Source organism: Trachemys scripta, chromosome 6, assembly GCF_013100865.1.
Source record: "Trachemys scripta elegans isolate TJP31775 chromosome 6, CAS_Tse_1.0, whole genome shotgun sequence".
Taxonomy (NCBI): Eukaryota; Metazoa; Chordata; order Testudines; family Emydidae; genus Trachemys; species Trachemys scripta.
The window spans coordinates 75,740,066-75,763,788 of record NC_048303.1 but is presented as its reverse complement, the minus strand read 5'-3'; the positions used below and the strand labels follow the sequence as shown (position 1 = coordinate 75,763,788).

The following is a 23,723-nucleotide window of genomic DNA, read 5'->3' as shown; positions in this document are numbered from 1 at the left end:
AGACATTTATATCATATAGAGAACTGCCAGTTTAAGTGAAATATGGAAAGCCATAAACACTACTTACACCTGAAAAAGGCTAGATGCAGAAACAAGACATTCATTTCTCCATGTGAACGTAGGTCCAATATCTGTTTTATTAATTTAGTAACACTTGCCTGAATTGCATATATTCTATGGGCTTGCCTACCATAGCATTTTTCTTAAAACCTGACCATTACAAGCATTACAGGATGCATCATATCACATAGGAACACAGGCACTGGTTTTGCATACCCAAAAGCGTTCTGCACACATTACAGAAACAAGAATATGGCTCCTGTTGTGAAAAGCTTACAATATTGGGCCCCCAACCCATAAAACAATTATACATATGCTTAACTAAATGCATGCAAGTAGTTTAATTGAAGTCATGACCCAACAAGCAAAGGTGACAGCACCTTGTGTATTATCAGTTTCACTGTTTTTCCTACTTTGCTAGTTTCCCTTGTTTCAATTGGAGCAAGAGAAAGGAAAATGTTTTCAAAATTAGAAAAAATGGGTTTTTAGCCACAAAAATTGGCAAGTTTAGGACTTGAAACTACTTTCAATTTTTAAGCTAATTGGATTGCCAGTTGACATCCCCTTTAAGGAATGGGTACATAGTGAAAGTCCAGTTAAAGTTTGGGGATTTTTAGTATTGTATTATGTATGTCATCTAGAACCTACCCAAAATAAACCTGCCGGTCAACCCTTGCCTGCTTCACACAAATAAGAAGTCCTGTCAAAGACATCAATAAGGTATAAAACAAACATATTTCACTCTGAAACCAAGCTGACCTGTTAAGAGAACAAATTCTGTATAACACAGGTTTACTGAACAGAGGAATACAAAGCTGCAATGTTGGTATTCTAGACATTATAATTAATTACAATGAAGAGCAAAACATTTCAGCATCTGAGCAATAACTAACAGCAAAACACTGTTGTAACATTCATGGCCTGCGTTAGGCAGGAAGTCAGACTATTTGATCATAGCAGTCCCTTCTGGATGTAAAGATCTATGCAACAGCCTCATGAGGCAAATTAGTATCTAAGAAAATTACCAACACTTAACATTGAGGGACATTTTTAGCCCCATGTAACATTCCTTCGCATACTACCTGCGAAGGAAGATGAGCCAAGCCTAGAGAATACTAGAGGAGCACAGGCTGGTCAGATCAGTTAAGTCACACTAGGAATAAGCTAAAAATACAGATTTAAAAAAAAAGCTAAGTTTTGCCTTACCTCTCTGACAGATCCATTATTTCAGATGGAAAGCATAACTCATGGGAAGTAGCAACCAATGTTAATCATTCAACCATCACAAAGGGAAAATAATGAACAAATACCAAACTATGCACAACAGTTAGCGGGCACTGTGGGTCAGAGACCATTCTAAATTAGAATTAGCCTGAGTTAAAAAAAAAGATGCTCTAAAATTTGTGAGCATGTATGCGCAACACAGCAGCAGGACAGAAAATAAAAATAGATGTTGTATGTATCAGACAAGAATTTCTTCCCATTACCAGAACCTTCTTGCAAGCTTTGTGACAATGCTGATTCTGGTGCTGAACAGATTGGCTGTGTTGATTTATGTTGTTCCCAAGATGATCACAAGGTATTTGCTAGCAAACTAGAAAGTTAGCTCAAGATGGTGATTCTAAAGGAGAGGGCAAGCCAGCATCTAGTGATGAAATCCATTTAGACTTAATGCACTTAGTGTGTCCTCAATCTGTTGTGAAATAAAGCAGGAAGAGTTTACTCACCTATGCAGTAACTGTGATTCTTCAAGATGTCCCCTTCCCCGCCGCATGGGTGCTCCAATCCTATGCACCTCAGATTAGAGATTTTAGGTAGCAGTGTCTGTTCGGCCCTTGCATGCACCCGCCACAGCCTCATGCCCTGCACCGAGGCTATATAGATGAAGGGATGAACCACCCTCAGTTCCTTTTCTACTATGGAGTCTGTTGTAAAGAACTCCAAAGCAGAGGGGAAGGTAGTGGAGTACTCATAGGGGACACATCTTGAAGAACCACAGTTACAGAACATGGTGAGTAACCTTTTTCTTCTTCAAGCAATTTCCCATGGGAGTTCCACTCCAGGCGACTATCAAGCAGTACCCTCTACACAAGGGTGAGACTTTGGAGTCTAAGATTGAAGATGGAACAGAAGAGCCAAATATGGCATCAGAAGCTGTGGCATTAGACACTTCAGCAAATGTATGAATGGACGTCCAAGTTGCAGCTCCACATAAGTCTGTTGAGAACGTTCTCAAGAAAGGATACTGAAATACAGTGATTGTAGAGTGAGTTAATATTCTAGATGGAGGTTGAAGATCATGAGAGTGATAGCAGTAGGCAATGCAGCCAGATATCCATCAAGAGTCTCTGCTTGGAAATTGGAGACCACTGTCCACAATGGAGAGAAAAAACCTGGGAGACTTCCTCAAGGGCTTGCTCCTAAGTAAAAGGTTGAGAGGGCATTAACATCAAGTTTATTTAATGTTGCATCTCCTTTATCCTAGTGTGGCATAGGGAAGAAAACTAAGGTGGATACGTTAATTTATGTGGAAGTTCAAAGATACCTTTGGCAGGAACTTGGGATGCGGACAGAGTGAGACCTTCTTCTTAAAGAAGGCAGGGTATGGCATCTGAGCCCTTATCTCACCCACTCTTCAAGCAGAAATAATGGCTAACAGAAATGCAGTTTTCATAGACAGCTGTAGAAGGGAGAAGGTTGCCATAGATTCAAAGGAAGGCCTTGTAAGACACCCAAGTACCAAGTTGAGGTCCCATGTAGGGCATTTGATTTGTGGGAAGAGGTTGTCCAGTCCCTTGAGAAACCTCTGTTGTAGGATGAGCAAAGACAGAAAAACCCTCTATCATACAATGGAAGACGGTAATAGCTACCAAATGCACTTTTATGGATCTTAATCCTGTCCTTTTTAGTTCTAAGATATAATCTAATACATATGATAATGGTGAAGATGTAGGAAAGGGAAGATGTTTTAGGTCACACCAGTGTTTGAATCTCATCTAGTTTTGGGGATGTGTGTCACAAGTAAATTGTTTCCTGCCATGTAACAGCACTTTGTTTACATCCTCGGAACAGGTTGTTTCTAACCACGCAAACCATCAATCAGCCTTGCCTTGAACTAGAGAACCCCAAGGTTGGGGTGACGGATTTGACCAGCATCCTGAGAGAAAAGATGGGGGACAGTCCAGAGAGCAATCGGTTGACAAAACAGTGAACTGATTAAGGAAACCACATTTGTCTCTGCCATGTTGGAGCTATGAGAATAACTTTGGCTTTCCTTTACCTTCAACAGCACCTTGAATATCAGGGGAAATGCATACAGAAGGCCTGGACTCCAGTGAAGGAGAAAGGCATCTCCCAGGGTGTCAAGCAGAGCTGGGAGCACTTCTTGTTCTTGGCTGTGGCAAACAGGCTTATTTGTAGGGCGACAACATTGAAATATTCAGACGAGTATAGTGGGATCTATCTCCCATTTGCAATCTTGTGAGAAGCGTCTGCGGAGGGCATCCGCTGTGGTGTTTTGTACACCCAGATGTAGGGCTGTCAATCACAGTTAATGCCTAAGATTAACTGAAAACAAAATTAACACTTTTTTTTAAAACGCATAATTGCATGCCCGTGGGCAGGGAGGAAGGCATCAGCTGCAGGGGAATCACACAGTGCCGAGTCAGGTACAATAACCCAAGCCAACACCAGAAGGCAGGAAGAGAACACAAAAGAGTAACTGGCTCCCATCCCAGAGAGGTAGCGATTCTGCCCCTGCCCCATTGCCCCCAGCCAGCCCCTTGCTCCTTGGACTGACGACCTCCGCCTGCTTTCCCTCTCCCCGTGTCCCACTGTCCCCGGCCAGCTCCTTGCTCTGGAGACTGACCCATGCCCCAATGCCCCCGGCTACCCCTCTCTCCAGGAACAGATTCTCTACCCAAAAGACTTCTTCCTAGAGTCTTTTTGAGAGGGATTTCTTCTTCAATGCTCTAGGGGAACGTTGCAGTAAGGAGGTTGAAACAATTGACCTGTTGAGAGACCGCTGTACTGTGCAGGGAGTCCCCTGACCAGGGTGAGAAGCTGGCTCGAGCAGACTCTCCATCATGAAGAGAGTTTAAGTTGTCGGTTCTTTCTAACCAGACTAAGTTGCAGACAGAAATTACAATTTTTTGGAACATGTGACTCCCCAAGGCAGCAGACATCAGAAGTGTCCATCACTGCTCGGGATTGCCTATGGTGCCAAGAGGCTATGTTTAAACTTGGAAGAACTGGTTTAAGTTCTCCTGAGGGGAAGAAACAAAGAACAGGTGGAGTATAAGATTTTTTTTTTTTTTTTTTTTTAAAGATAGCTGTACTAATTCTATAGTTTTAAAAACAGAACTAAACTAACCACCACAAAGGAAACTGAGAACAAACTATTAAGCACAAGAAAAATACAGTAAACAACTCAGATGCTGCTGAGGGTCTGTCGCAAGCAGACAATTGAGGCATGCATAGGCCTAACGAACACTGCTACTTAAAATCTGAGGGCACCCATAGGAATATTACTCGAAGCCGCAGCAGCTAAGCCACTGGCTGCAGAAGTAGGCACCGTACTATGTCTCAGTGGAGTGCTAGGTACATGGAACAACATCTGGTCTTAACTGCCTGCCCCAAGCACTGCAGTCTGTTCCAAATGCAAAATTACTCTTCTGAGCATGGAAGCAGGAGTTCTTTAAATGTTGCCACTGGGGCTTCAAAATGCTGCAGATGTGGATAAGATTTCAGGAATTTACTGCTAAGCTAGGGGAGTCTCCAACCCTTCCAAAAGAGCATCTGTGAAGATCCTCCTCCTCTCTCCAGATGGAGTGCAAGTCAGGGAGAAAACTGCACAGGGAAGAGGATGTAAATAAGAAGGTAAAGAAAAATTTACTTCAGAGGAAAGAATCCTTTGCAAAAGGTCTCTGAGAACCAAAGGAAACATCTACTCTACTCGGATGAGGGAGAGAGTGAGGAAAGAATGGGGGGCGGGGGGAGAAGAATCAGTAAATATGTTAAACTAGAAGCTTTGTTGAACTAAAAGCAAAGAACTCTGCCTCCATTCCAGTAGGCTGGAGAGATCTTGCATGCAACTGAGGAAATAACATTTTCAAAGAACAGGACAAAAGATCTTAGCCACAAAAAAATTGGTACATTTAGCACTTGAAGCTCCTTGAAACTGGGAAGTTGACATCCGTTTTAAGCAATGGGCACACAGTAATAGTGCAAAGGAATGGTTTGTTTTGTATATATCCTAGGGTCTATTTAAAATAAGCTAGGGCTGTCAAGCGATTAAAAATAATTAATTGCAGGATTAATTGCGCTGTTAAATAGAATACTATTTATATAAATATTTTTGGATGTTTTGCACATTTTCAAATATATTGATTTCAATTAGACTACAAAGTGTACAGTGTCATTTTATATTTATTATAACTATTTGCAATGTAAAAATAAAATCGTATTTTTCAATTCACTTAATACAAGTACTGTAGTGAAATCTCTATCATGAAAGTTGAACTTAAAATGAAGATTTTTTTTGTTACATAACTGCACTCAAAAACAAAACAATGTAAAACTTTAGAGCCTACAAATCCACTCAGTCCTACTTCTTGTTCAGCTGATCGCTCAAACAAGTTTGTTTACATTTGCAGGACATAATGCTGCCAGCTTCTTGTTTACATTACCTGGAAGTGAAAACAGGCATTCACATGGCACTGCTGTAGCTGGTGTTGCAAGATATTTACAACATTCCTATGTCCCTTCATGCTTCAACCACCATTCCAGAGGACATGCGTCCATGCTGATGATGGGTTCTGCTCAATAACGATCCAAAGCAGTGAAGACCAATGCATGTTCATTTTCATCATCTGAGTCAGATGCCACCAGCAGAAGTTTGATTTTCTTTTTTGGTGGTTGAGGTTCTGTAGTTACCAGCAGAAGTTTGATTTTCTTTTTTGGTGGTTGAGGTTCTGTAGTTTCTGCAACAGTATTACTCTTTTAAGACTTCTGAAAGCATGTGCCACACCTCATCCCTCTCAGATTCTGGAAGGTACTTCTGATTCTTAAATCTTGGGTCGAATGCTGTAGCTATCTTTAGAAAACTCACATTGGTATCTTCTTTGCGTTTTTGTCAAATCTGCAGGGAAAGTGTTCTTAAAACGAACAACATGCTGGATCATCCTCCGAGACTGCTATAACATGAAATATATGGCAGAATGCGGATAAAACACAAAGCAGGAGACATTGAACTCCTTGGGGGAGAATTGTCTCACAGATTTAAACGAGCGTCATCAGCATGGAATCACGTCCTCTGGAATGATGGCCAAAGCCTGAAGGAGCATTCAAATGTTTAACATATCTGGCACATAAATACTTTGCAATGTCGGCTACAAAAGTACCATGTGAACGTCTGGTCTCACTTTCAGGTGACATTGTAAATAAGAAGCCAGCAGCATTATCTCCTGTAAATGTAAACAAACTTGTTTCTCTTAGCAATTGGCTGAACAAGACATAGGACTGAGTGGACTTGTGGGCTCTAAAGTTTCACATTGTTTTATTTTTGAGTGCAGTTATGTAACAAAAAAATCTGCATTTGTAAATTACACTTTCACAATAAAGAGATTAATACATGTATGAGGTAAATTGAAAAATATTTGTTTATCCTTTTTACAGTGCAAATAACTGTAATAAAAATATAAAGTGAGCACTGAACATTTTGTATTCTGTGTAGTAATTGAAATCAATATATTTGAAAAGGTAGAAAAAACATCCAAAATATTTAATACATTTCAATTAGTATTCTATTGTTTAGCAGTGCAATTGAAACTGATTAATCTAGATTTTTTTGAGTTAATTGCGATTAATCAACAGCCTTAAACTAAACCCGTCAGAACAAGGATACCTTTTGCCTGTCTGACAAGTAATGACTTCTGTCCACAGCAGTGGATCCATAAAAAAAACCTCTATACTTGTTAATGAAAATTCATGTAGCATAGCAATTCTTATTTCAGAAATAAATCACTATTGTTTGTAACAATACTGTCTCTCTGCCTTTAAATACTATTCAAAGGTTTCTGCTATGAGCTTCCTGAATTCTGAAAAACAGCTATTCTAAAATCAAACAGATGGAAACTTTAAAAAGAGTCATGAAATGGAAAGAGTCCGGAATGAGTCAACATTTGTCTTCACTAAGACATTAAGTTTATAGTTATAACTGTCACATACAATCCTTGGATGAAAGTTGCTGTAACATTTTACAGTTTCAAATACACTGAAGTTATTGAATTAAGACCATAAGAAACATCTCCTGCCACTCAACTTCTATTTCCAACAGACTTCTGTTTATTACAGTAGCCTGCAGAAACTCGTATCACACAACAGCTATTTAATTAAAGACTGAAGTCAGAGCTAGCAAGTAGCAAAAGTAGCAAGGTGGGGAAACTTGATAAATATTTAGAACTTACATAAGTTGCCTGTGTCTCCTTTGCAAAACTCATCTGATTAGTATTAGCTATCCTATTTGGGGCAGGCACTTTGAAACAGTTTACTTCCCTGCTCATTAGATAGTCCCTCCTTTGCCTGAGGAAACTTACTTCACATTATAATCAATTAGCATGCAGTTTGTGCCTTCAAAGGGGCAGACAGTTCCCGCTCTCTCCCAGTAACATCCATAATATGCAAGGTACTGAATGAGTATAAAGGCAGTTTCCCCCAAGAGTTCCCCCTCCAAATATCGTTCTGCCACTCCACTGCTCAAGATTCCACAAAGGTAACTAAATACACACCATTTGAAAAAGTAGTTCCTTCCTTACCAGTTAGACTAGAACTCAGGATATTTTGTTTTTCCTGCAAAAAGTGAATTAAATAACTGACTCCTAAAGAGCAATTCTGGTTTATTTTCTCTGAATTTTTTTTATACTATGCCAGATGCTTGAACAAGTCTGATTCAGACACGTTTGGCTAGTTCCCTCCTTCTCCATGCAGCTGGGAGGAAAGTCAAGTGGAAGCAGGAGTGAATACACAGGTATATTTGGTTTTATTATAATTTACTAGTACGCATCCATTGTATTTAAAATGATTAATGCTAAAGGGTTAATTATTTTGCAGAGAACAGAACAAATGCAACTTGTTTTATAGAAGTTACAGGACCAATCAATAAGAACATGCAACTTGTCTCAAGAATCACAGACCCAAAGGCTAAAAAGTACTTGAACTATAAACCTTATTTTTGAAAAATAAGACCAGCTGCTATTTAACAGGGAATGCTGTTCTGGCTTAAATAGGAACCTGGCTGTATTAACATAGTCCAAATCTAGTATAATATTTTACTGCAAATATGCAATTAAACCACTGAATAGTTCCTCATATTGTGAGGTAACCTACAGCTGTCAAGAAATGGCAGCCTTGGACAGGATTTACTGTACCTGTTCTGTAGTGGAGGGAAAAAAAAGTCTTCACACATTAGTGCAAAAGAAATCATTCATGTGTTCACGCACATCACAAGTGGAACATGTCTGCAAGGCTAACTGCTAGATTATGTTAGGAAGCCAGGGAATAAACTAAGAATGACCTTCAGAAATAGTCCTGAGAACCATAGTCAATGCAACATTGCACAGTGCTATTAGTAGTTAATTCACTGATCAGGATCCTGTCCTAAATACATCAGCTTAGATTAACTCTCACCTAGATCAGCACACATGTTAAAAGACTAATGCAGCAACTGAAGTAGTCAAGTGGGTTTTAATGCAATTCCACTCTAGGATACACACAAAACCTCTGTGTGAGAAAGAATAATCACTTTTCACAAAACAGAAGTTGCACTTGATATATATAAATGTGACAACCCTGCAACCATTGAGCTGGTGTCAAAACTAAGTTTATAATAAGTAAGAAGTTAACATTTAAAAAACAGACTGTAGCTGGCATAAATCCAAGTTTACTTCCTAAGCTTAAAAAGGCTATGTTTTATTTCACTATGTCCATTCAGTAAAGTGAAACAAACACTTTTACAAGTAATTATGAAGCTTATAAGGCACTGGTAAAAATCTATAGGGCATGTTCTGGTAGCAAGACTCCCATCTTGTGGTAGGATGTTTCACTGTGAAGTTCAGCAGTTCATAACCACAAAAAGGTCATTTATATTCACTAGCACTTACCCTGCTAGTTTAAAGAAAAAAAAAAAAACTTGAATATCTTATTAAGATAGCATTTTTAAAATTGACATTTAGCACAGATGTTGATTTACCACAGCATTCAATAAATTTGCAATGTACTCAACAAGAAGCTCTCTTAATAGAAAGTTATTTTCAAATACCAACTCCTATCCGTATGTTTAGCTGGCAAACAGAACTACAGTCCTGTTCATGTAAAATTCCCAGTTCCAGGGGCGCAAATAGCAGAACTCTATGAACTTGAAACCAAGGAAATTTAATTATGATTTGGGCTTTTCAAGTTCTGCAAACAGCACCGATGGTTACATGTGGAATATGGTCATTAGTAATAGTGACAGTACAGAATGAAATTCCATTTTAATTGACACCGAGTGGGCCTTAATTGGAATACCCTTCTAGTTTCTGCCATCAGCTTTAAAACTGTAAATAGAGAGTATAAATGAAGAATGTAAGTGACGGTTTCCTACATAGAAAGAGTATGTGAAGAGGGTGTGTTCAGTTCTGAAGAAAGCCACAGAGAGCAGAGAGATTAATATAAACAGGGATCAATTAGCTCCATTGGACAAACATAGGTAAAGTATTAGACAAGTTATAAGATTTAGCAAGGGATATTTAAATTGATATAGGCAAACCAGTTCAATTAAAAAAAACAAAACTCTAAATTGATTTCTTCAAATTCACCCAAAACTCAACCCAAATTTTGGGTTTTTAAGAAAAAGCTTAGTTGATTTTGTTTTCAGGTCACTCCTGTGCTTTCCTCATCGTGGCCAGAGTTTTAAGAAGAAATTCTCAACTGCTATGGGAAAAGTTGTTCATAGTATTTCTAAGGAGTTACGAGTATGCAAATTTGTAGTGCTTTATCCAAATGAAAACTTGAGTGTTTCCCCCATCACAAATATGTCAATTTTTTTTTTTTTTTTAATCATAAGAACAGACAGTGAGAATTACCAGAAATATTCAAGGCAAAGCAACTTTCAGGAACAGTTAAGGATAATGCATGCACCAATAAATAAGTGTTGAGTAGATGACCAAATAGAAGGACCTTTCACTCCAAATAATTCCATTGAGTACATTCATCATCATTGGAGGAAGATTTCAAGACCAACTAGCAAGACTTATGACTGCCACTTGAGCCTTTGAGAGTAATCACTTTTTACATGGATTATCTGAGCCAGTTGAATCCTCTTCTCTGCATGTCAAGAAACAACCAACCTAAAGTAGTTGCATGAACTTAACAAGCCAAGTAATTTTATTAGCATAGATATTAACCTAGCCGCAATCTATTGTAAGTATTTAACCAACTCATACCTAGTTTATGGCTCTCTCTTCCAGGAGAGAGCGAACCAGACAGAATGCTTGAATTCCAAACCCTCATTTGGGCTTTCTGTAGTCTAGATAAAGGAATGAAAGTTTCTGGCCCAGTAAATTACTAAAAGGGTGTCTGGGCACAGCAAGAATAGAGAAGCTTTCAGATGGCTGAGGACCACGTATTTCAGATGCAAAGGGATCTATGATTAGATTCCACATTTCACCGTATCTAGCCTTTTCCCCATTAAAGAGAATTTTAGCTTTCTTCCTAAAATCTGGAGACAAGACATGTCTTATTAAAACATCTTTTTATTTGTTAATATCACATAAGAAAATTTAAGCAAGTTACACTATCTTTAAAAACACAACTAGCATGTTTAACATGAAACACCCTCCTCCCACCCTTGGTTAAGAAACTAAGTAAAGAAAAAGGTACCAATAAAACAAGTTTTTCTGCTTCCTTCATCCTCTTATGAGTGCTTACGTGATTAGGCTTTGTTTTTTTTTTTAAAAAAGAAAAGCTTGTCCTTTCTATAAAAAAGTTTTGTAACCTTGATTGCGTAGTACAAAAACAAAGTCTTCAGTACAAAAGAATTCATCATCTTGGAAATGCCTTCCACTCCCCAACAGCACCTAAATATAAAGGGATCGACAGCAGATGGCTAGTCTAAGTGATGTAGTCTAAAAAACAAAACACACAACACAGTGGCATATTTCCCTTTTAACAAGAATAAAAAAAGACTGGCATAAAAAATTGAGGGGTCATTTTCAGACAGTACATAGTTCAGTGTCAACAATTCACATCTTGCAAGAGTTACAGATATGGTTTCTTTTACAAAAAAAACTCTTTTCGGTGACAAAGGAAATTAAGGCCATCAGACTTGCAGCTTAAAAACTCACATAAAAGAAATACAAAAATATTGTGCTTCTGAGAAGGCTCTGCGCTATAGGTCAGGATTACCATAATCTGAGGAAGCTGGTTAATTGAAGAAATTCACATGATTGCACAGCTTCTGTTAGCTGCCCTTGGGTCTCCCTGTTAGGAATAGAAAAAGTTAGCTCTGAAAAAAAGTCCTACAGTAGAAAATTCAGCATCTTAAAAATGCCACTTCAAACCACTATAACATGTGATACCTGGCATAGTCTAAGCCAAAATCAGTCATTACTACAGAGCTTTAATTCAAAATAGATTACCCTCTGTAGCCAGAGGAATGCTAGGTATCTTCTGCTGGGGGAGGTAGTGAAAAAAGGGAACCAGTAAAACACAAGTTTAAGGGTAATTGTTATTTTGGAATGTAAAGCTAGATATTTGGTCAGATTTGTGGAATGGGCATCAAGTTTTTCCAACTAAGCACATTAAAGATATAGCTATATTTTCTTAAATTGCTAGGATTCTTTAAGGTACTGAACTGTACAATCCAAGAAACAGAGTTGTGCAAATAATGAAGTACTTCAACTACTGTTCAACAAAAATTTGAATCTATACTTATTCCATAAACAATGTTGAGATTTGACTTTCAACCAAAAAGTCTAGCAACTGAAAATAATATTTCCCACAGCAGCCATAACTCTTTCTTTATGGTAATATGTAGAATTCTGTAGTATCTGGTGCACTAACTTATGCCTCTATATGGGTGTTCTGGTTATGAGCTTGGACTGATATTTTCCCAAAATTCAGTGCTCGTGAGCTTGGCTTCTCATTTTTTTTTAAATAAAAATTAGACTAATCAGCCCTTAACAAAATACCTGCTGGTGAAAAAGATCTTCTTCTTCAATTGCTTCAACTGCTTCTTCCTCAACTTCCTCCTCTTCTTCACCTTCATGTAAAGTCGTTTTGAAGACAGTGGTTCTCTGAGCAACCTCCTGCAATAAGAGTTACTGTTTTATTATCTAAAACCTAACACTCAGAGTCTAGAGACCTGATGCTTCTAATCCAGGTGCCAGTATTACTTCTACCCTGAAACAAAGAACCTCTACTTGTTCATATAAGAAATGCACTTATCATATTGTTTTCTTGTTAAGTTCCTCCAGTGGCTAAACGGACTCTGCCAGGGACTTTGGTCTAACTTTTAAGTTTTCTTTTAAACATTTCCTGCTCTAAGAATTTTCTCTCTCTCCCTGGAAGTCAACTGATGGTTCCTCAACTGATTAGTGTTCCCAAAGTTCCAATATCTTGCACCTTACCTGAATTATAGTAAATAACTTGTCACTAGACGAGACACTTTAATTCAGCTGAATACCTGCTTATGCTTCAGAGAACTGCATTTATAAGCAAATGCTACTGAGTTTTGGAGATTTAACTCAAGCAGAAAGTAAAAGCATTTCACCATAATGCCAGGAGGCAAGCATTCCCTTACTGGGAAACTGGCCTTAAAACGATCTTCAAACATTTTTTTGAAATGCTTCATCTTTATTAGGACGCAACTTCTGTCCAGCACCTAATTTGTCAGTCCAGTTAGCAATCTTTCAAGGAAGGTTTAACTATATCTAATCTACTTTACCTCTCCCTGAGAGTTTTTCAATATAACTTTCACATCTTTGCCAGTGCCCCAAGAGTTCTGGTTCTTCCAGATGAGGTCAGAGGGAGGGCTGGCGGTAACTCCAGCATTTGCAGCCCAGACCTGGAAGAGAAAGGATGTCATACAGAGACCTTAATGAAATGAGTCTCCGTCACACAATACATTTGTGATTACGGCTAATATGTAAGAGAAGGGGTTAGGTGCAAAAACTTGGTTAATTTACCCCTATTAAAAGTGGATGCCTCTGCCCAGTCTCTTTGCATCTGTTTTACCTGTGTATAAAAAACCCACTTCTGTACATGCAGATTGGACAGTTTAAATGTATATCTTCATGTGCAAGTGCATGGTCAAAGCTCAAGGTGCACTTGATGTCAATACAGATGCTAATATCTTAAGTGATTGGAAAATGACTAAAAACTGAAAACTTATTGTCCTATTTATGTTTACATTGCTTTCAAACAATTTCCCATCTTTATCAAAGCTAATTTCACTTACTGTAACAACTTGGCCTGCCTTTAGTACATATCTTGAGGTATATTTGTAACTGACAGAAATGTCTCCTATTTTTCTGATCATCTCCCAGCCTCCCATTGGTTGATCCTATGTACAAAAGGGAAAGGAATTTAAGATTCAATTTACACCAACAAGTATAATTTCCTACAAGAAAAATAGAACGCATCATAAAGCCCCCCCCCCCAGACAGACAGCAAGGAAAAAAGCTTTGGAAAGTTTTCTGTAATATTTGCTATCACCTTGTCCTTGAAGTCCACATAACCACAGTGCTGAACAGACTCAGATTAGCTCTCATTTTCCAGAATGAAACATCACACCACGTGACACATTGCCCCATATCTAATTTATAATTCTGATGTTAAATTGGTTGAAGGGTTTATTATTTTTAAATGTGACAGCTATCATCACAGCTTGGTTCATGAAATATAGAATATGAACCCCATTACAAATATTTAGTACCCTTTAAGACTCAAACTTTTACATATGAAGTATGTCCAATCTTCCGGAAAACCAAGACTCTCCTGTCAGTTTTCTTTTTCGGAACACATTTCCCTAACAGTACTCTGTGACTGCACTATTGTGACAAATGCTTTTTCCATGCTTGGTGTAACATGGCTTTTTATAAGTGATGGCAAGAGTAAAGAAACACAAACATTTATAGTCTCTGCAGATTGAACACTTCCAATGAAGAACTGAACATTTTCTACGTAGAATTGAAGATTTAATTCTGAAAAAAAATGTTTTTTTCTGAATATAGAGATAAACTTGAGTGTGAGTGCAATGCTGTCTTGAGTCTGAAGACACTAAAACATATGGGGGCAGCCCTATTTATCTTATTGAGGTTTAGGGTTGAGTAGTCATGTGACAAAGTGGGATATATCTGTACCAAATTATGAAGTCTACTTTGTATTGTGTTGAACTGCACACTTCGTATTGCACTGCATTCCAGGGAGTGCCCTGCTCTGGAAAGATGTTGGACACCTTCTTGAAGGACTATCTGGGGATATCCACTTTGAATGACAACCACAGGCCCACCACTATGAAACAATGGATTTCTTACACACTGGCCTGCAGGAGGGGCTGGAGCATCCCAGTGGAACACATGAAAAAGGGACAGAGAACCTACTTGACAGTGAGGTTATGCTCTATGCAGGGTAAGAACTTGCAAGAGCAAGAGGACAGGAGGGACTCTGCCCAGCTTGAAACTCTGACAAACCTTGGACTCTCAGAAGGGTGACAACAGATACAGGGAGGGAGCATCAGGACTTTCTCTATTTACTTTGAGAGTAAAGTTTGTGATTAAGAAATTGCTTTTTAAGCCTGTTTTCTTTGCTGTCCTACCACACGGTTCTGAAACAGAAACTAGAAGCCAGGCACACCCACAGTTTAAGTGGAGTTCTGAGGGGGGCTTCAAAAGTTTCAGACTCTGCTTTTGGGTTCTAGGGCAGAGAAGTGCTCCATGTCCCAAGGAGGGGCTTCAGACAAGAGGTCTGAGCCTGGGAGCATGCCCTGTACATACCCAGAGCTAGAAAGTGACTAGATGCTCCCCAGAGGTTGGTGACTTGAAAGCATGTGGGACCCAGCGAGTGGAGAAAGGGACACTAGGCCAGGCTGCAACAATTAGGGTTCAAAGTTTTGTAGTTTTTTAGTGTTGTCTATACTTGAAATGTCTATCCGTTGCTGGCATCAGGCACCAGTGCTGGATGCACAAACTCCTTCTGAACACAGTTTAGCTGCAAACAGTCAAGGACAAGACATGCTCAGCACCATTTTGGCAATTGGGGTTGCGGAGAGGAAGCATGGTGTTGTAGACATGGCATACTAATGGGACTCAGATCTAGGTTCAATTTCCAACACTTTCTGCATGACCATGAGCATGCCTCATCTACATTGTGGATCTGGCATGATTTCAATCATTTGTGGCTAGCCAGTGTAGCTGGATCAGTGCAAGCCTCAAGGATTGACAGGACAAGGCACTGTATGGTGTGACTTACACTGGTGCCATTTACCCCAGTTCTGAGAGCAATAAACTCCACTGGTGAAAATAAGTGGCTTTGGATATTAAAATTAGGGTTTTGCACTGAAAGCTGGACACTGGATGGGTGCAAATTGAGGCAAATGCCTATACAGACAGCACCTTCAACTTTGTGTTTCAGTTCCCCCATCTGTAAATTAAGGCTATTTTCTTTTTGCTACCCTTTGCCTTGTAATTTTAGATAGCAATGTCTGTCTCTTACTACGTGTATGCTCAGTGCCTAGAAATGTGACTATCATCTTACATGATTAAGTGTTTAGGAACCTCAGCTGTACATGTTATCAGGAAGAAAATACCTCCGATGCCAGAATGTTGGGTAAGAGGTCATGCTGGATCATTAATTTAATACCAAATCCTAGAGCCATTTGCTTTTTACAGCACTCTTGGTTTCTGGCACAATACAAAGCCTGAAAGACAAACGCAGCCTGAGGCTGCCTTCTTGCAATCAGTATATCGCAAAGTGATGGCACATCATTTTGTTTTCAAACCTGCTCAGAAGTGTTCTTCAAGCGGATGAATTTTCCATCCACGTCTATCTCCTCAATGCAAACATTTCCAGTAGCAGAAGCTGAATGAGAGATGCTGACACTACTGCTGGCTTCAGATTCTTCCACATCAATTCTCTTCCTCTTTCCTCTGGTTGTGCGCATGCTACGACTTGATGATGCCCGAGAGACTGTCACCCGAGAAGATGGGCTGGGAGACAGTTTCAACCTGGATTTGAGGAAGGAAACACGTCACACTTCAAGTATTTCAATGCTCACTTACATAACCCAGCCATAAGGAAATGAAAATTATGTGCTAACAAAACAAGCTGCCATTGCAAGCGCCCCAGTGCTCTTGTCATATCTGGCTCCCCAAGAGTTAGCATACTATTCCACTTAAGTCAGACTAACAAAATAAGCAATACTCATGCCTGACCCTTTAAAAAAAAAAAAAAAAAAAAAGCACGCTTCACCTCCATATTTTAAAAAGCTGCTAATACTAAGGATTCTCTCCCTTTATAGGTGTACTGTTAAAGGTTGCTGAAAAAAGTAAAGTTTTGCAGAAATGCCCTGCAGATTTGCTCATCTCTTCTTACCACATCTTGCCTTTAAATTAACAACACCTATTAGCTTTTGAGAATATTAATATGAAAAGCCCCACACCTTACATGGGGCTATATAGGGCCTCTTATTTTTGAAAGGTAAATATGGACATGTGTAGTAAAAGACCCTGAAGTGTTTAATCAAAGTCTCCCAACAAAAGAGCTTTCTCTTGAGATTTATTGAATGTCTGTCCTTCAAAAGACACCAACAATATTCAATAGAACATCATTTCTTACCTCTCTTCTTCACCCTCCAGCAATTTCCTATATGCATTGATTTCCATATCCAGAGCCAATTTCACATCCAGAAGTTGTTCATAGTCATTCAACTGTTGCTGCATCTGATCTCTTATCTCAGCCATTTCTCTTTCTTTGTCAGAGAGCATCCTGCGATAGTTGTCCCTTTCATTAGCCAGTGTGTCTTCCAGCTCCTGCATCTTATCCAGCCATGTCCTAGACTAGAACAAAACAGAAAAACAAGTTAGCAGCACCCAGAGAAAAGATTCACTTCTTGAGGGTGTCAAGAAACCTAGATTTTGAAAGTTAGGTTAGACCAGGGGTCGGTAACCTTTCAGAAGTGGTGTACCGAGTTTTCATTTATTCACTCTCATTTAAGGTTTTGTGTGCCAGTAATATATTTTAATGTTTTTAGAAGGTATCTTTCTAGAAGTCTATAATATATAACTAAACTACTGTTATATGTAAAGTAAATAAGGTTTTTAAAATGTTTAAGAAGCTTCATTTAAAATTAAATTAAAATGCAGAGCCTCCCAGACCAGTGGCAGGAGCGGCAAACAGCATGCAGAGCCCTGCGTCCCCCCTCCCCCAGGGGCATGGTTCCAGCTACTTCCCGGGGCCTGGTGTGTGCCGTTGCCACCCTGGAACCCTGTCTTGAGCCCCCTACTGCACCCCACACCCCAACCCCCTGCCCTTAGCCCCCTGCTGCACCCCACACCCCTTCTGCACCCCAACCCCCTGCCCTGAGCCCCCAACATCCCACACCCCCTCCTGCACCCCAACCCCCTGCCCTGAGCCCCTGCTGCATCCCACACCTCTTATGCACCCTGAGCCCCCTGCCTGCATCCCAACCCGCTGCTGCACCTCAACTCCCTGCTCTGAGTCCCTGCCACAGCCCTCATGCACCCTCTGGGGGCAGGGAGGGGGCGGAGTTGGGGTGGGGACTTCGGGGAAGGGGTTGGAATGGGGGCAGGGAAGGGGTGGGAAGAGGCGGGGCCTCATGGAAGGGGTGGAGTGGGGGCAGTGAGGGGGGTGGTGGTGTCAGTGATGCGGCCCTCAGGCCAATGAACTGGCCCTCGTGGTCATTTGAGTTTGAGACCCCTGGACTAAGTGGTATCATGGAATTTCTCCTATATACCTTAATACACCTCTACCCCGATATAACGTGACCCGATATAACACAAATTCTGATATAACGCAGTAAAACAGTGCTTGGAGGGGGTGGGGGCAGGACTGCGCACTCCGGCGGATCAAAGCAAGTTCGATATAATGCGGTTTCACCTATAATGCGGTAAGATTTTTTTGGCTCCCGAGGACAGCGTTATATCAAGGTAGAGGTGTATCTTCCAAATTAAGTCCGTTCCATTTACAGGTATTAAAAACCTAGCTGCCATCCCTGACAAATCACCCTGGAAACTGAAACACAAAACTGGATTTTTTCCAGTTCATGGATCCCACATGATGAAAACTCAACAATTCTGTTGATGCACAAGCCAGAAAAGAATCCAGATTACTCTCTGAAATCACGTCGACATTAAGCGTTCAACCTCCCATTGTAATTGCATGGATTCAGCTGTACTAATACTAGCAGTTAAGGGAACAGTAGTGTAGCCTAGCTGCTAGCAATATGCCACTATCTGGTCTAGATCTGCTCTGAGTAGCATTATACAATATGGCAGAAACACACCACTGGGCAGTCCACATGAGTAGGTTCATCACTTCTTGAAGTGACTGAACCGCATTGATGCCAATGCGATGTTGGGATACTGGGGGGGGGGAGACAACCACACACAAGCATAGTCACTATCCCAAAATCTGCATTTGGCTCTGCAGGAAAGACAGGGCGGGAAAAAAGCATTAAAAGACTTATTTTAGTGAGTGTAGTCAGAAGATACAATTATACATATTCAACTGATCTGCTCTTAAGATATATATATATTTTTTAAACAACTTCTTTTCAGAGCAGCTTCTCCCTTTGAAGAAGGCTGAAATACTTGTGGGTTTTGAGGGGAACTTATTAATTGCATTATTGCGCCAATGCAAAGTTAGGCAATGTCACTGCAGGGTGGGTGGGAGAGGGGAGAGAAAAGGCTCATACTGTATTGAAGTTTGATTTCAGGAAGTCCTCGTGGCTCATTAGTTCCAGTCAGCCACAACAGCGTGCCTGTAGGTTTCCCCATTACAACATCAGCCGCACACAACATGAAGACACAACCAAATCTATGGCAGTCATCTGTCCAAACATTCTTTAAACAACATGGAAAGGTGGCATGGTGCTTAAGACACAGGACTAGGGCCTGGTCTACACTATGAGTTTAGGTCAAATTTAGCAGCGTTAAATTGAATTAACCCTGCACCTGTCCACACAACGAAGCCATTTACTTCGACATAAAGGGCTCTTAAAATCGATTTCTGTACTCCTCCCCGACGAGGGGAGTAGCGCCAAAATCGACATTGCTGGTTCGAATTAGGGTTAGTGTGGGCACAATTCGACGGTATTGGCCTCCGGGAGCTCTCCCACAGTGCACCATTGTGACTGCTCTGAACTCGGATGCACTGGCCAGGTAGACAGGAAAAGCCCTGCGAACTTTTGAATTTAATTTCCTGTTTGCCCAGCACGGAGAGCAAAGGTGACCATGCAGAGCTCATCAGCACGGGTAACCATGCAGTCCAAGAATCGAAAAAGAGCACCAGCATGGACCATACGGGAGGTACTGGATCTGATCGCTATATGCGGAGAGCATTCCGTGCTAGCAGAACTACGTTCCAAAAGACGAAATGCCAAAACATTTGAAAAAAATCTCCAACGGCCTGATGGAGAGAGGCCACAATAGGGACTCATCAGTGTCACGTGAACGTTAAGGAGCTCAGACAAGCATACCAGAAAACCAAAGAAGCAAACAGAAGGTCCTGGGCAGAGCCGCAGACATGCCGCTTCTACGCTGAGCTACATGCAATTCTAGGGGGGGCCGCCACCACTACCCCACCTCTGACCGTGGATTCCGAGGAGGGGGTACTCTCAGCCATGCCTGAGAATTCTGCGGACGGGGAAGATGAGGAGAACTAGCTTGCGGAGAGCACACAACACTCCGTTCTCCCCAAGAGCCAAGATCTTTTTCTCAGCCTGACTGAAGTACCCTTCCAACCCTCCCAAGGCGGTATCCCAGACAATGAAGCCATGGAAGGGACCTCTGGCGAGTGTACCTTTGTAAATATAAAACATGGTTTAAAAGCAAGCGTTTAATGATTAATTTGCCCTGAGGACTTGGGATGCATTCTCAGCCAGTACAGCTACTAGAAAAAAGTCTGTTAACGTGTCTGGGGATAGAGCAGAAATCCTCCAGGGACATCTCCATGAAGCTCTCCTGGAGGTACTCCAAAAGTCTTTGCAGAAGGTTTCTGGGCAGTGCAGCCTTACTCCATCCTCCATGGTAGGACACATGACCACGCCATACTAGTAGCAAGTAATCTAGTATCATTGCATGACAAAGCCTGTCAGCGTATGGTCCCGGTGTTCGCTGGCATTCAAGCAACATCCATTCTTTATCTCGCTGTGTTATCCTCAGGAGAGTGATATCGGTCATGGTGACCTGGTTGAAATATGGGAATTTAATTAAGGGGACAAAGGTGGCCGTTCCTACTGGGCTGTTTGCCAGTGGCTGAAAAGAAATCCTTCCCTGCAGCTAGCCAAGCGGTGGGGGGGGGAGGGGGGGGTGAAGAGGGGAGACATCGGCACTGAGCTTTTTGCGTTTGGCTAGCAGGGATCTTCCCTGACACCAGCCATGCGGTGGGGGGAGGGGTAAAGCGATCATCCCAGAAAATTGGAGGAGGGGGGGTTAGTTTGATTTCTGCTGCTGCACGTTAACATGAAAACTGCAGCACTCAATGGGCTTTGCTTGGTATGGGAAAGGAAAGCGCTGCTTTTATGAAAGTTGCAGAAGCCGAAAGATAATGGTTTACCATGGCCGCATGCAAGCCAAATTCTGTTGCCCGGCCCTGCGTCTGTGATCTCCAACACCAAAGCCGCAGACACCCAATATTAAGATGCAAAATGCGACCTTGTACCAAAATCACATGTGCTATGTAATATGAATAGTGTTGGTCACCATGAAAGAGTATAAGCATTGTTCTGTGAAATGTATCTTTTTAAATACTTCTCTCCCTTTTTTCCCCTCCCGCAGCTGCAAATTTTTCAAGCCCTCCGTCCCGAAGGCTCTCTCCGATAAGGCGGCGAAAAACACGCACGCGAGATGACATGATCTCAGAGATCATGCAGTCAACCCGCGATGAAAGAGTTCATCTGAACGAGTGGAAGGACACGGTATCAAAGTACAGGAAAGCTGCCAATGAACGTGAGGACAGGAGGGACCAACACGAGGACAGGAAGGACGCTCGAGATGAGAGGTGGTGGCAGGAAGATCAGAGGAGGCAGGATGCAATGCTGGGGCTGCTGCATGAGCAAACAGACATGCTCCGGCGTCTGGTGGAGCTTCAGGAACTGCAGCAGGGTCAGAATGCCGCTGCAGCCCCTGTATAACCACCCTCCCCCCTCCTCAAGTTCCATAGCCTCCTCACTCAGATGCCCAAGAATGCCGGGAGGTGGGGGGGGGGGGGAGGGGGAGAGAAAGGCTCCATGCACCCTCCCACTCCACCCCAGTGGACAACCCAAGCAGTCTTTTAGTGGCCTTTTCCTTCCCTCATCCCCAACCCCTATCTTGTCAATTTTCTCCCTCTTTTTATAATTAATTAATAAAGGATACATGATTTTTAAACAATAGTGACTTTATTTTCTTTGAAAGCAAGCTGTGATCAAAGGGGGAAGTGGGGGGTTGCTTACAGGGAATAAGTCAATCAAGGGGGCGGGTTTTCATCAAGGAGAAACAAACAGAACTTTCACACCGTAGCCTGGCCAGTCATGAAACTGGGTTTTTAAAGCTTCTCTGATGCGCAGTGCTTCCTGGTTTGCTCTTCTAATCGCCCTGGTGTCTGGCTGTGCGTAATAAGCGGCCAGGTGATTTGTGTCAACCTCCCACCCCGCCATAAAGGTCTCCCCCTAACTCTCTCAGAGATTGTGGAGCACACAGCAAGCAGCAATAACAATGGGAATATTGGTTTGGCTGAGGTCTGAGCGAGTCAGTAAAGTGCCCCAGAGACCCTTTAAACATCCAAAAGCACATTCTACCACCATTCTGCACTTGCTCGGCCTGTAGTTGAACAGCTTCTGACTACTGTCCAGGCTGCCTGTGTATGGCTTCATGAGCCATGGCATTAAGGGGTAGGCTGGGTCCCCAAGCATAACTATAGGCATTCAACAGCCCCATGGTTATTTTCTGGTCTGGGAAGTAAGTCCCTTGCTGCAGCCATTTAAACAGATTAGTGTTCCTGAAGACGCAAGCATCATTAACCCTACCTGGCCATCCCACGTTGATGTTGGTGAAACGTCCCTTGTGATCCACCAGTGCTTGCAGCACCCATTGAAAAGCACCCCTTGCGGTTTATGTACTGGCTGCCCTGGTGCTCCAGTGCCAAGATAGGGATATGGGTTCCATCTATCGCCCCACCACAGTTAGGGAATCCTATTGCAGCAAAGCCATCTTTGGTCACTACCTTTGGTAGCAGCAGCTCAGGGATTGCTTTGGCTACTTGCATCACAGCAGCCCCCACAGTAGATTTGCCCACTCCAAATTGATTCCCGACTGACCGGTAGCTGTCTGGCATTACAAGCTTCCACAGAGCTATCGCCACTCGCTTCTCAATTGAGAGGGCTGCTCTCATCTTGGTGTTCTGGCACTTCAGGGCAGGGGAAAGCAAGTCAAAGTTCCATGAAAATGCCCTTACACATGTGAAAGTTATGCAGCCACTGGGAATCGTCCCACACCTGCAACACTATGCAGTCCCACCAGTCTGTGCTTGTTTCCCGGGCCCAGAATCAGCGTTCTATGGCTATAACCTGCCCCATTAACACCATGATCTCCAAAGCACTGGGGCCCGCAGTTTGAGAGAATTCTGTGTCCATGTCCTCATCACTCTTGTTGCTGTCTCCTCCTTGCCTGGTTTTTCAGGTTCTGGTTTAGCATAGACTGCACGATAATCCGCAAGGTGTTTACAATGTTCATGACTGCTGTCTTGAGCTGAGCGGGCTCCATGTTTGCTGTGGTATGGCGTCTGCACAGTTCACCCAGGAAAAAAGGCGCAAACCGGTTGTCTGCCATTGCTTTCACGGAGGGAGGGGAAGGATGTACCCACAACCACCCGCGACAATGTTTTTTGCCCCATCAGGCATTGGGATATCAACCCAGAATTCCAATGGGCGGGGGAGACTGCGGGAACTATGGGATAGCTACCCACAGTGCAACGCTCTGAAAGTCGACACTAGCCTCAGTACATGGACACGCACTGCCAAATTAATGTGCTTAGTGTGGCCACATGCACTGGACTTTATAAGATCGGTTGCCAAAAATCGAATTCTGTAAATTGGGAGTAATCCTGTAGTGTAGACATACCCTAGGAGTTAGAAGTTTTGTGGCAAAGCCTAGAATAAGTTTCCAGTGCCAGTAAATTAACTTCTGTACTTCAGTGTCATCTTTAAAATGGAGACGACCTCACCTACTTAACGGGAAAAGTTGTAAAGCTATATTCATTAGTGTTTGTAAAGCTCGTTGAGTGCCTCAAAAAGACAAGTGCAAATTAGTATTATAGACTGTACACGTTTTCTGACTCTGCAGGAATAAATCCAGTGAATCACCAAGGAAGCAATCCATGTGTCCTACCCCACACTACACACAATCAAT

At 41.7% G+C, this 23,723-nt stretch overlaps 1 protein-coding gene across 1 annotated transcript in view; it reads right to left on the bottom strand.

Moving 5' to 3' along the window:
* Window positions 1-11,050: 11,050 nt before the first annotated feature.
* LMNB1 (lamin B1) overlaps window positions 11,051-23,723 on the bottom strand; it is a 40,439-nt gene continuing 27,766 nt past the window's right edge. Inside the window, exons 6-11 of the mRNA XM_034774413.1 lie at window positions 16,933-17,153; window positions 16,097-16,322; window positions 13,556-13,660; window positions 13,043-13,162; window positions 12,288-12,404; window positions 11,051-11,577 (exon numbers count right to left, since the gene is read on the bottom strand). Coding sequence (XP_034630304.1) covers window positions 11,536-11,577; window positions 12,288-12,404; window positions 13,043-13,162; window positions 13,556-13,660; window positions 16,097-16,322; window positions 16,933-17,153 — 831 coding nt within the window. The 3' untranslated portion in view covers window positions 11,051-11,535. The remainder of the gene's footprint in view (window positions 11,578-12,287; window positions 12,405-13,042; window positions 13,163-13,555; window positions 13,661-16,096; window positions 16,323-16,932; window positions 17,154-23,723) is intronic.